This window comes from Arvicola amphibius, chromosome 12 (genome assembly GCF_903992535.2).
Source record: "Arvicola amphibius chromosome 12, mArvAmp1.2, whole genome shotgun sequence".
NCBI classification, from domain to species: domain Eukaryota; kingdom Metazoa; phylum Chordata; class Mammalia; order Rodentia; family Cricetidae; genus Arvicola; species Arvicola amphibius.
Genome location: NC_052058.2, coordinates 145,326,031 through 145,339,863, shown reverse-complemented (window position 1 = coordinate 145,339,863; position 13,833 = coordinate 145,326,031). Strand labels below are relative to the sequence as shown.

The window sequence follows — 13,833 nt, the reverse complement described above, 5'->3', positions numbered from 1 at the left end:
ACTGCATGGTAATGGGTAGTCTAGGTGGGATACTTGCGGGGGCTGGGGTCCATGTGACAGTGCAGGGACTTAGTTCTCTGATACAGGAGTGTAGGGGAAAACCGTGTTCTTTGTGATTTCATGATCCACTAACAGGATGGCATGAAGATAATATAAGGAGCTTGTGTTATCTTGACTGCTACAGAAGGTGTGAGTTATCGGTGTTTAGAGTACACATTTAGAGGTTGGGTTTTTAACAGAAGCATCTGGATATTTCATATAGTTTAGTATCTTGCTTTATATGTAGCTATCCTGTATCCTTCAAATAAGAGCACTGATTTAAAGCACAGGTCCTGCCACTTAGAAACTTCTGGATCTGGTGGACATCCCAAGCATGTGCTTTGTTTCTGTCTTTCCTTTGGGTGAGGAAGCAATGATACAGAGTAGTCCTTTACAGTCAGGTACAATATCTCTCTGGGACTCTTTGACCGTCCAAATGTAAAATTCTCATCTTTGAGGAAGTCAGATAAAACCCACTGGAAGGGAAAGTGGGTCTGTGAGCCTCTAGACAGCCTGGTTTTAGTCAGCCCAATTATGTGCTCTGTGATTCAGAGGTGAAGTGAATTATGGAGAAGTAATTGCCCTGTGCTTCTAGGGGGATCACAGTGCCTAGAGCAGGGCAGGAGGAAATGAACACAGAAAGGCAAACTAATGTGTGTATTTTTTAGGCACCTCACATGCAGAGAGCAGTAGGCAGCTTGTTTGTAGAGGAAAACAAAATCAGAACCCCTTCTCTTTGATATAAGGGCCACTTTATTTTTGTGGCATATCCTAAGGCAATTTGTTATTGTTGTTGTTGTTTTCTTAGATAGGATTTCTGTGTGTATAGCCCCGGCTGTCCTGGAACTCCCTCTGTAGACCAGACTGACTTCAAACTCAGAGATCCGCCAGCCTCTGCCTCCCCAGTGCTGTGATTAAAGATGTGCACTACCACTGCCAGCTTTTTTTTCTTCTTAAGATTTTATTTATTTACTATGTATGCAGTATTTTCCTTGCATGTCAGAAGAGGGCATCAGACCCCACTATAGATGGTTGTGAGCCACCATGAATTGCTGGGAATTGAACTCAGGACCTCTGGAGGAGCAGCCAGTGCTCTTGATCTCTGAGTCATCTCTCCAGCCCCAAGGCAATTCTTGATGGATGTCTTAGCTGTTGTACGATGTTCTTGTTGGTCTTGGACTGACTCATAGGGTGAGCAGTTTTCAAGAGCAAGCACTTAAGAGACCTAGTAGCATTCGTGTGATAGAAAAGTGGCACAGTGTCTTGATCTTTGTCCTTTTTCAGGCTGGAGTGCATAGCACGTGATGCTGAGCTAGTGGATAAGTCTGTGGCAGACCTGAAACGCCTGGGGGAGCTGATTCATAACAGTTGTGTGTCAGCGATGCAGGAATATGAAGAGCAGCTGAAAGAAAATGCTAGCGAAGGTAAGTCTAATTGAGGGATTCTTCCATATCTGGTATTCATGGACTGGTGTTTCTGTCCTTATACCCACACGTACCTGGTGCTTGCGGTTATGTACTTTGAGTTGGCTCTCTGTGAGCTCAGTGTTGGATCCCACATGTCCACTCTCAAATGAAGTGACTTTGTGATCGTATGATGTGATAAACAGGAGGGAAGGTTTCCTTAATGGCCTAAACAGAGCAGAGCCTGTATATGTTAGCTCTGAAGGGTTGTTAGAGACTGGAAACACTGTCAGATGTAGGTTGTTAAATTACGGCAGTTGTAAGACATTTAGAGAATTGAACAAATAATATAAACATTTTGGTTATATTGAGATTTTCATGGCACTAGAATTTGTTGTAATTGGGTTGGGCGTTTAATTTCTTTCCTTTTAGAAACCAGAAATGGGGCTGGGAAGTAGTGACACACACATTTAATCCCAGCACTCTGGAGGCAAAGGCAGGTGGATCTCTGAGTTCGAGGCCAATCTGGTCTATGTAGCGAGTTCCAGGATGGCCAGAACTGTTACACAGAGAAGCCCTGTCTTGAAAAACCAAAACAAAAAACAATAGCACAACAACAATAAAACCGGCAAGTGGTTTTGCCTGATGCATTAATTCTTTCTGTTTCTGTGATAAAACATCATGATCTAAATCAGTTTACAAACGAATAAGTTCTAGAGGGGCATACATTTTCTAGTAGGTAAGCATGGCAGCAAAAGGCAGGCATGGTAGCTGGAACAGGAAGCTGAGAGCTCATGTCCTCAAATGAAAGCCTGAAGCAGAGGAAGCAAACTGGAAACGTCCGCCCCCCCACTGATGTATTTCTACCAACAAGGCTACTCCAGCTCTTCCCCAGACTGTGTCAGCAGCTGGGGACCAGGAGTTCAAATGCCTTAGACTGTGGGAGCATGTCTCATTCAAACCGCTACATTATACCTGGCTCCTATAGACTTGTTGCCATATTATAATGCAAAAGTCCCCATAGTCTGTCACAGTCTCAATAATTTTTAAAGACCCAAAGTTGAACACCTGTTTAAGACTCAGGGTAATTTGTTAACTGTAATCACCTATAAAATAAAAAAAAGCAAGTTACATACTTCTAACATACAGAGGAACAGTGCCATATCCTTGTATGACCTCAGGGATTGATCTGACTGGGGCCTCAAGGTTATGAAGAAAAGACACACAGAGACAGAAATGCTGGGAGCAGGTGGACTGGGCTCTCTCTGATGGAGGAGCCACAGCACTGGAAGCTCAGAGAGAGCATGCTGCTTATATATTGTTGAACTGGGAGGCAGGGTTATTGCATACAGCTGAACAAGGAAGCAGGATTATTACATACAAACAAGGAGGCATGGTTTATATAATACACAGCTGAATCAAGGAAACAAAGTTTAGCTAATCTCAGTAGGGGAGTAGTCTTCAGGCCACACACACCCAGGAAGAAAGAGCTGTGGTGGACATTTTCTGTACACACTATCAGTATTCACACTCAGACCCGAAGGAAGGTTTTGCCATAGTTCTGAGCCCGTCTGCGGAAGGTTCACCATTGCCATGGGGATGAGGCATTGGAGTCCTCAACATAGCCATGCCCACGTCCGCAGTACACGTTTACTTAGGACTTCATTTGCTCCCCACAGAATAGAATATCCATTACCATTCCAAAAGGGAGGAATGAGGACATGGGAAAGACTGGACCAAAGCCAGACCAAACCCACCAGGGCAAGCACCAAAACTTGTAGCTTCCATGTTCCATACCTTAGGGTTTGAAGGGCTCTGCTCCTCCAGCTCTCCTTTGGGCTGGTTCCATTCTCTCTATGCGCTTTCCTAGGCAGATGTCTCATGAGTGGCATCTCCCAAACATGTTGCAGTCTCGATTACAATCCAGGATTCGCTTTCACAGCTTCATAGTGGTTTCTCACAGCCTTGAAGGATTCCTCTGCCACGTGCTGCCCGCTCTCAGTGACTGTCTGAAGTCAGGGAGGAGGAATACACAACCCCTTCACTCTTGCATCCTTCATCCCCCTACAGCCAGTTACCATGTGGAGGACAGTGTTCTCTGTGGCTGGGCCCTAGTGTGCTTGAAGCACGTTAGTAGCAGCTTTGTTTGCAGTTGCTTTCTAGGAGCAAAAAACTCAGGAGCCCTTTTCCTTGGCTCTTTAGCCTGTGGGGTAGGGAGTGGGGGGTCCAGGAAGGTCTTGCCCCGAGGCACCCTTTCCTTTGTTCCAGGGCAGAGCAGGCCTCTCCTTAGTGGCTCTAATCTCCAACAATTACAGCCTTTGATTTACCAGGTGTCTTGGCTGTTACAGTAAGCTTTTTGGTGTCCTTTTTCTCTCCAAATAGAATATTTTGTATTATTCTGCCTACTTGCTCTTTTTCATTATAGACCTGAATAGATGATATCAATAATAACATACCTTAGCCTCAACATTATTCAGTCTTGAAATAATGTTCCTCTACCAAAGAAATTAGTGCATTACTTTTTTTTTTTTTTAGTTCTGGCTGGCCTGAAACTTGCCGTGTAGACCATACTGGCTTCAATCTGCCTGCCTGCCTCTGCTTTCCAGTGCTGGGATTAAAGGCCTGTGCATCTCTGCTAGCTCATTACTTTTAATTTTCCCTTGGCAAATTCTTAGGACAGGGGCAGAAGACAGCCAAATTCTTCCCAAATACCATCCAGATAGCCAGCAGTCCAGTTTCTAGTACTGTTGCCCTCTGAAATCTTTTGTTTGACCTCCATAGTCCACAATTGCTTGCAGCACTGTCTCACAGACTCTTAATAGAAAAGCAGCCGAATTATGCTCACGGTGTTCAACTGTTTGAAAGTCTTCCTTCTTCCTCTAGAAACTATCATGTTCCGGTTCTTCATGGCACCATGTTTCTTCTCTGCTGCGAGATTAGACACCAGCCAAAAGCGTGATGGGGAGGAACGGGTTTATCGTCATTAAGGGAAGTCAGGGAAACTGCTCAAGTAGGAGCAGAGGCAGGAGCCATGGAAGAACACTGTTTAGTGGCTTGCTTTCCATGGCTTCCTCAGCCTTCTTTCTCATATAACCCAGTAACCACCTACCCAGGGCTGGTATCATCCAGAGTGGGCTGGGCCCTCCCACCACAATCACCAATCAAGAAAATGTCCTAGAGACAGGTCTACAGGCCAATCTGATGGAGGTAACCCCTCATTTGATGTTCCCTCTTCCCAGATGACTCTAGCATGCCTAGAAGTCTGATTCCGCTTTTTCATATTTATAATACCTGCAGGCAAGTGATATACCCTCATAGTAAACAGAAGGTTGGATGATTAATAATTTTATACATTACAGTAGTTCTCTAGAGTATGACTTGCAGTGTTGACTGTTCTTATTAAGTAAAGAAACAAGTATTTACTCTGAATTTTGCTTTTAAGGATATTTTAGAAATTAGCAAAATTTAGAAACATTTCAGATACAGTGAAGCTGTTGTAGTATTTTCTTTTTGTAAAGGAATGTGGTAATTTGAATGGTTTGAATAGTGACTTGAATATGTGCTTTTATGACATTCCGAGACACCTAGAAATAGCTTTAAGTTCATAAGCTTATTTTATTTTATTTTTAAAGATAGGGTCATACGTAGTCCTGGCTAAGGTTGGCCCTTCCTCTAACCCTGAGTGTTGGGATTTCAGGGTGTTCACCTACCTGGCTTGATGAGGTGCTGAAGATCAGAGCTAGGGTTTCAAGCATAGCACCAGCTAAGAAAGTAAAAGTAATCATTGAAAATAATAGCTATTGCTCTTTCATATTTTAAAAACATTTTAAATTTATTCATTCACAGCACAAGTTCAAGCAAGTTTATAATGTACTTTGTTGTGTTTACTCCTCTTTACTCTCCTCCATCCCCGCCCACTCGTGTTGAACAAGTTCCCCTTGTACATCCAAGGTTATTTTATGTTTCACTGAGCTTACTTAGGATTGCCTGTAAATTTAGGTCAGGGACTCTTTAGTGGAACATCAGCATTATCTTCCACTGAAGAAAACAATTCCTCTTCCCTCAGCAACCATTAACTGCCAATAGCTCCTGCAGGAGGGTGGGATGGGTCATAGGAGCCCCTCTCCTCTCTGTGATGGGAGCTGATGGTCCTCTCATGCAGGTGACCATAGCTGCTCCAAGTCCAGCAGACCGTGCTTTACAGCACCCTCCCCTGTTCTCCAGCTCTTACCATCCCCCACCCCATCCCCACCCCCGCCCCTTTACGTTCCTTGAGCCTTGGAAAGGGAATAACGATGTCCTGTAAGGCTCAACACTCAACTTTGTCCAGTTATGAGTCTCCACTTTAAGCAGTGTTCACTGCAAACAGAAACGTTTGCTGAGCTGAGTGGCACTGATGGATGGGTAAAAATGTCAAAGATTAGAAGGCAGCTTGACACTCTTTAGTAAAACAGCGCTAGTAGAGTCTCCATTAGGACCTGTGACTGCCCCAGCCATGGGCTGTTGACCAGGCTTATGGTAGTAGCAGAAATTCTTTCCTCGAGGAGGTTTCAGATCCAGTCAGAAAGCATTTGTGCAACCCCTGTCCTGCTACTAGTGAACTGTTTAAATTTTTAAACACAATTCAAAGGGAGAACACTCTGCATATGTGCATTGTTTATTTTCTTCTGTTTTCTTTCCATTCCCATTTTGGAGATTTTCTCCCTTATTGTAGCTCCATGTCCTCTTTTTCTTATACATGCTCCTGTTCTGGTAGTGGCTTATTTCTTCTTCCTAACACTGATTTACTTCCCTGAATTTTTGTTTCCTGTAGACTGTATCTAGCATATTTTGAGACCATGCTGATCTATTTCCAGTGTCAGATTATTGACTCTGTTATTATAACTATGTGCCGGTTTTACCCCACAATGTATACATGCATTTCCAAATATCAATATTAATCTTGCGTGTGTGTGTGTGTGTGTGTGTGTGTGTGTGTGTGTGTGTGTGTGTGTTGAGGCAGGGTCTCTCTGTGTAGCCCTGGTGGCCTTGTATTTATGGAGGCCAGTCTGCCTCTATCTCCTGAGTGCCTGGTCTTCAATGTTAACCTTCTTGTTGACGAGCCTTGCAAATGTAGTTTTATTTCTTTGTGTATCTTTTTGTCTTTAGAATACATGTCACTGACAGTTCACTTGAAGTTGTTCTTCTCCGTGTGTGATTGTGTCATCAGCTGAATTCAGACTTTCTTTGCATGTATTTTTGATTTTTAAGCATCACGTTTCTCATTTGACTGAGCTGACTTCCTGCCTGCCTGCTATCCTTTTCTGCCTTTCTTGACAGTCTTGCTATGTAGCCCTGGCTTGTCTGATATCTGCTGTGGGTCAGGCTGCTGTCAGAATCCTGGTCGTCCTCTTGCTCAGCCCCCCTGGTGCTGCCATTGCAACGATACCATGCCTGCCTTAGTGGTGTTAGTTTTCAGTGATATAAGATATTTACATGAAAATGATTCAGAGTCAAACCGTAGAACCAAAATCATGTAGAGGAGGATCCTGCCTTCATTGTCTTCCGTCTGTGTTTGCTTCCTTCCTCTTAGGCCACCGTTCCTATTAATTTTGAATTTATTCTATTGCTTGTTGAAAAAAAATCTATGTATTTCTGTCCGTATACTCCGTCTACATAAGGGCATGTAGTTCACATCCTGCACAGCTTGCCACGGAGACGTGGTCTTCTTTTACATTTCATCTTCTCTGTCCTTAGTTCTAAGTACTTGAATTATTCTCAGTCTTTCGCCATCATCAATAAAGTTACAAGAAAAATGTGCTTTACTAAATAGTCTACTTTATATGTTCCTGTCAGAATTTCTTTAAGGTAGATTTCTAGAAGTGGGATTGTAGGGCCCTGAGGTAATGCATGGGCATTTTGTTTTGGTATCGCTAGATTCTCCTGTGTTGGTCTGGTATTACCAGCGGATGGTTGGTAGTCCCTATTGGCAAATTTTGTGGTGATAACTGTTTTTGTGTTTGCTCTGTGTGTGTGTGTGTGTGTGTGTGTTTTGAGACAGGTTGTCTCTCTGTAGACCAAGCTGTCATAGAACTCCCGTGTACACTAGGCTACTCTGGAACTCACTCTGTAGACTAGGCTGTTCTGGAATTCACAGAGATCCACCCACTTCTGCCTGCTGAGTACTGGGATTAAAGACCCGTGCCACCACACCTGGAAAACATTTGGATTTTTGCTAGCTTGATATGTAAGAAAGAGGATCTCATTTTTAGTGAGTGAGGTTGTGTCTTTTAAGATAGATATTTATGTGTTGTTGTAGGTCAGCTGTCATACTCATTTTTCTCAGTTTTCTACTGAGAACCGTCTTTGTTCTTATACAAAAGTGGCAACTTGATTATTTTGTAATTTTTAACTTAGGCTCTGGTTAGAGTGGTTTTATTTTACTTGTAGGCGAATTAGGATTTCCATGGCAGTTTAGAGTCACCATCTCATGCTACCCGTGATGGTCAGTCTTTATTATTATTTCAATGTGTTAGCTGTAACCTGAGCTCATACTTTTCCAAAAAGTAGGAACTGAAGATGAATTTGAGTCATCTAAAACACTTATTTTTGTTTTTTCTAAAATTTTAACATTAATATGCCTTTAGAATCTTTTGTTAACCAAACTTACAGTGAAGAAGTATAAAGAAGAAATTATAGATACAAGTATCAATACATAGTTGAAGACTCTAAATGTTAAAATATTGCTTAAATTTTCTTTTATAAACATTAGTTGAGGCCAGGTGGTGGTGGTATACGTCTTTAATCCCAGCACTTGGGAGGCAGAGGCAGGCGGATCTCTGTGAGTTCGAGGCCAGCCTTGGTCTACAGAACTAGGTCCAGGACAGCCCGGGCTGTTACACAGAGAAACCCTGTCTTAAAACAACAACAACAACAATAAAAAAGCAAAGCAAACAAAACAACAACAACCCCACCCCCCCAAAAAAACAAACAAAACTTCAAAACTGTTAGTTGAAATTTTCTAAGTTCTGTCTTAGAGGGACTAAGTCAGAGTTTGTAGTAGGGAGCGTTTTCACTTAAGGAATATAAAACCTATGTCCTTTAGGGAAAGGACCAGGCAAGAGAAGAGGCCCCACAATCAAGATCTCTGGGGTTCAGGTTAACGTAAAGTCCATCATCCAGCACGAGGAAGAGTTCGAAATGCTGCATAAATCTATCCCTGTGGACCCTGAGGAAAAAAAAAAGTGAGTGTCTTTACCATGTCCCCGCATGGCTGGCTGGACATAGAATGAGGTCAGAGCTGTTAGTGGTTGGGGCTGTTTCCTCGGTAAGTTGGAAAGGCTCCCTTTTCTCAGGCCCTTGGTTTTGAACCCCTGTAGATACTGCTTAACCTGCCGGGTCAAAGCGGCACATTTCGACGTCGAGTGGGGCGTGGAGGATGATTCTCGTTTGTTGCTTGGGATCTATGAACATGGCTATGGAAATTGGGAGCTAATTAAGACAGACCCAGAGCTAAAACTCACTGATAAAGTAAGTAACTGCCATGCTGGACGGTTCTAGATTTGTTTAATATTTTTATATTTTGGTGACTTATCTTTAACTGTTTTCAAGAGGGGGGTTTCTTTGTCTTTGGGAAATTACCATCTTTAGTGGATAATGATAAAAGGAAAGATGACAACCTGAGGAAATTATATAGGAGAAATCTTAAAATTTTGATATCTTTACAGGCCAAATCTCATTACAGCAAATACCAGGTCAGTTTATTGGGACTGAAGCCTTCCTGGGCCTTCCTTCTTGGCCTGTTGTTTAACATTTGTTCAGCTCTGCACACAGAGAGCAAGTGTCACCTTGGTATTGTTTGTAATGAAATTTAACTCGCATTGTACTTCTCCCACAAAATTGAGCCTCCCACCCCATCTCTTTCAAGTAGCAAGGCTGTGCTTAGCGCTCTAAGCAAGGGCAGCTGACTGGATCCACTTCATGTTGTGGTCCTATCAGGGCTTTGTCCTGGCACATTAAACACTGCTCATCCCGTCTGGGTTTAGGAGGGTGACAGCACCCTGTTTAGAAGCACTGAGACCAAATCCATTCTGGCCAGAGAGGTCCAGCTATAGTAGATGAGCAGATCATGTCCTGGCATAGCTCAGTGCTCTCCGGCAATGCTCTAAGAAGCATTTTCAATCTAAAACGAAGCTTTAACCTAGCTCCAGGGATTCCCTGCTCCTGGAAGGAGGAAATCCACGACGGCTGGGATGCTCTAGCAGATGAAGCCACAAGCCCCTCCTACCTGAGTTGTTCTACCCTGTTAACAGCACAGGTAGGAGCCAGTGGGAGAGCTGGATTTCTCCATCCCATTTTGTAAAACGAGAAAGGCTCATGAGGGATTTTCAGTGACTGGGAGCCATGGACATGAGAATAGGATCTGAGGCTTTAATCTGTGTTTCGGGTGGTTGGGAGGGAAAGGACTGTGCTGAGTTCTTTGTTGTCCCTGTTTATCCGAATTCACTAACCAGGTTGTGGGTGGTGGTGGGTGCTTCTCTTCCTTTCCCTGTTGAGATTCTACCAGTGGGAGACAGATAAAAGCCTCAGGGGAAGCAGTTGCAGACCCGAGTGGACTACTTGCTGAAGCTGCTCAGGAAGGGTCTGGAGAAGAAGGGCACTGTGACCAGTGGGGAGGAGGTGAGTGGGTGCACTGCCAGCTGACTTTCCCCCAGGGGAGCGTGGGACTGCAGAGCCAAGAAGGAAAAGAGCTGTCCTTTTGGGGTACCCATGGCATCCTGCCCTCTCATTGTCAGAGATGGTTTTGAAGTTGCTCAGAAGCAAATGCTCATTTCATAAACGCAGCACCTTGGCACCTTTCTTGCAATTCCACTCAAGTATTTGCAGCAGAATATTCTGCATCTCTTTGGACCGCCCTTACTCTCTTCTAGTCTGTGTCCTCAGTTGGGGACATAGTTTCCATATTTTGGTGTCTGACTGGGCTGCTATGATAATGCAGTTAGATTCCACACTTAATTTCAGAAATTAGACTTCAGTTTTGATTATACTTGGCTCACTGAAACATACCAAGTTGCTAATGGAGTCATTGGAAGTTTCTCTTCTTTATTTTCTTACAGTAAGGAATCAGGGAAGACAGAATCTAAAATGTTTGTACTTTGTGTGGGCATGTTCCTTGCATGCTCCTTAACTTTGTCATGTATACATGTATGTATACAATAAATAGAACTTATGTGAATAAAATCACTGTTCTTCCATTTGTCGTACATAGTACCACTATGTAGATAGTATGGTGAGAATATAATTGTGATATATGAAATTCTAGAGAGGCAAGGTAGCTCATGCTTATACTGTTTATTTGATTTAATAGATAAACATTATTTTAACCTTGTTCTTAGTTTTAGATACCTAATTTTCAGGAGTTAATAGTGTCACCTTCAGTGTTAATTTTATTTTTGTACAGAAAATGTCTTAACCTTTTCTGGGGTTTTACCTTGAGGGTGAGTTCCAAAAATGAAATCAGTATTTTCAAGGAATACAGACATTTAAAGTAATATAGGCTAGGTGGAGGATAATAAGTGGTTTTGCTCAGTTTTATTTTCTTTCAGGTAGAATGGCTTGTACCTTTGTGTCTCTAAAGTATCTCGTTTGGAGTATGTGGCTGTGTCTGCATCAACTGTCTGGGATATTTCTTGGTCATGCTGTTGGGTTGGGGTGATTTATAGTTTAAGTATCTTTTTACTTTCTAGACCAAACTAAAGAAGCGGAAGCCTCGAGTAAAGAAGGAAAACAAAGCCCCCAGGCAGAAGGATGAGCATGGGCTTGAGCTGTCATCTCCTCGACACTCAGACAACCCATCTGAAGAGGGAGAAGTGAAGGTATGGGACTCCATGAAGCCATGGGATGCATTTGTTTACATACTGAACAGATAAAATGTCATAGAATATGTTTATCTTCACCTAACCTGTCAGAGGAATATAGTTGTGTCTTAGTAACATTTATTGCTGTGAAGAAACACTATGACTAAGGCAACTCATGCAAAAGAAAGCGTTTAATATGGGGCCGGCTTAGTCCATCATCATCATCATGGCATGGCCACAGGTATAGGCATGGTGCTAGAGAAGTGGCTGTGAGCTACATCCTGATACAGAGAGAGAGGAAGAAGAGGAGGGAAAAGGAGAGAGACTGAGCCTGGGCCTGGTATGGGCTTTTGAAACTTCAAAGCCACCCCCCAGTAGCACACTTTGTCCAGCAATGGCCACACCTCTAATTCCTTCTGTTCCTATCAGGAGGTTCTACTCCTAGTGGCGACACATTCAAATACAGACGCCTGTGTTGGCAGTTCTCATTCAAACAAGCACATACATAGTGACTCATGTTAAATAAGCAACCACAAATTCCTACATAACGGAAGTAAGTGATACAAACCATGCTACGTGGCAGTTAGTAATTGCTTTCATTTTATAGAAGGAAAGAGATTGGTAGAGACTGGTTAATCAGGGGACTTTAGAGACTGGTTAATCCGGGGACTTAAGACTTCGCAGAGTGCAGTTCATTGGAGATTCTCTCGGTTGGGCTTAGTCATTAGCTTGCCAGTTTGTAATGTAGTCTGAAGAAAGTGGAAGCAACAGTGTTTTTCAGTGAGTGACAACTCTGAGATTTTATTCTATAGTTCTGAGTGTAAATTTCTTTGTTGATGGCCTCCAGGAGGGCTCCCAGTGGATATAGGGACTAACATTAGCTTTGAATGCATGATTCTCAAGTTCAGGTACTATTATCCTTGTCAGTCATTAACTGACAGTGGACTCGTGTTAGTGGTTGGTCCTCATTTTCTTCTTTTTGTGAACTGGGGACCAATAATGTTGTTGTGTTTTAGGTGAGGGGTGGTGCTAAGGAACCTAACTCGGCCTCATGCCCACACCTGGGCAATGCTTTTCTCTTGAGCTAACACCATTCGTTTCAGTGCCTTAAGACTACGCTTTGAAGCATTAGGTCAGAAACTGTAATACGCTGTCTCGCTGGACAAGTCTAGTGGATTCAGGCTTCTGCAAGTGAGTGCTGGTAGGCTCTGGTTGAAAATGATCTATTTTCAGTGCAGTGATGTGCCACTGAACAGTGCTGCTTCCTCTAGAAACAAACTAAGAAGCAGAAGACTGAAAAAGTTCATGGCTTTCTGTTTCCTAGGATGATGGCTTAGAAAAAAGTCCAATGAAAAAAAAGCAGAAGAAGAAAGAGAACAAGGAGAACAAAGAGAAACCAGTGAGTTCTCGGAAGGACAGGGAAGGAGACAAAGAAAGAAAGAAGTCCAAGGACAAGAAAGAGAAGGTATCCAACACACTCGTCTTGGAAATTCTGTTTAGGTTTTAAATAACATAAGGTCCAAGCCCTGATATAGTCTTTGAGTATATCCAGCAAGGAAGGTTGGGGCTCTGCAAGTAATACCTTCACCCTCCTTAAGGAAAGCAAGGGGTATTATGCAGTCTTGCTTTTCTAATGTAGAAGGCCTTTGTTTGATCTGTCATTGCCTATTTGGGGAGGGGTATTTGGAATGAGACAGGACAAGTGAGAATATGAGGTACAGGTTCTTAGATTATAATGTCAGAAGAATACAATCTACACACAATCAAGATGATTTGAAAACTTTAAGATTCAAACCAAATACCACATGTCATCAACAGCCACTAGAGTAGACTTGGCTTAAAAGCCTTCATGTTGGGAGATTTGTGAAGTTCTTTACAGACTATAGAATTGATATACTTGGTGAGATATGTAGAGATGTTTGTAATCAACTATTATCCATTGCTCCAAGCAAGTCACGGCTGTAATTCTGCCATCTATTAAAGACTTTATTTTTTTATTTTTTTTTTTTTTAGTTTTAATTCTTAAATTTGATGTGTATGGATGTTTTGCTTGCTTGTATGTCTTTGTACCACATGTGTGCCTGGTGCCTGAAGGAGTCAAAAGAAGGCATTGGATCCTCTGGAACTGGAGGTACAGGTGGTTGTGAGCTGCCAATGAGGGTCTCCAGCCAGTGTTTGTAATCCGGGGGTCACATCTCCAGCCCTTGACATCTTAACTTCTTGGGACTTCCTTAAATTTCCCCTCGGAATATGAGTATAAATATAAAAATACTGGCTGTGTAGTGGTGGCCAGTTTCATCCTAGCACTCAGGAGGCAGGGACAGAGTGGATCTTTGTGAGGATAGCCAGGGCTACACACAGAGAAACCTGGTCTTGAAAAAAACAAGCCACAACAACATTTTATATATGTACTGCTCAGCTCAGACCATTGGGTAACCTCTTCTCTCCACACAGTAGTATATTGCAAACTACCTTACCACTGAAGAACAGGTGTTAAGGTTGTTTTAAATAAGGTAAATTCTGTTTGACTCTAATGTAGTGGAAGCCATTGAAGT

The 13,833-nt window shown here is 42.7% G+C and overlaps 1 protein-coding gene across 1 annotated transcript in view; it reads left to right on the top strand.

Moving 5' to 3' along the window:
- The window catches only part of Chd2 (chromodomain helicase DNA binding protein 2), a 115,249-nt gene that overhangs the window by 77,852 nt on the left and 23,564 nt on the right, over nucleotides 1–13,833 (top strand). The window contains 6 exon segments of the mRNA XM_042054056.1: nucleotides 1,324–1,463; nucleotides 8,527–8,665; nucleotides 8,801–8,951; nucleotides 9,978–10,100; nucleotides 11,168–11,296; nucleotides 12,603–12,743. Coding sequence (XP_041909990.1) covers nucleotides 1,324–1,463; nucleotides 8,527–8,665; nucleotides 8,801–8,951; nucleotides 9,978–10,100; nucleotides 11,168–11,296; nucleotides 12,603–12,743 — 823 coding nt within the window.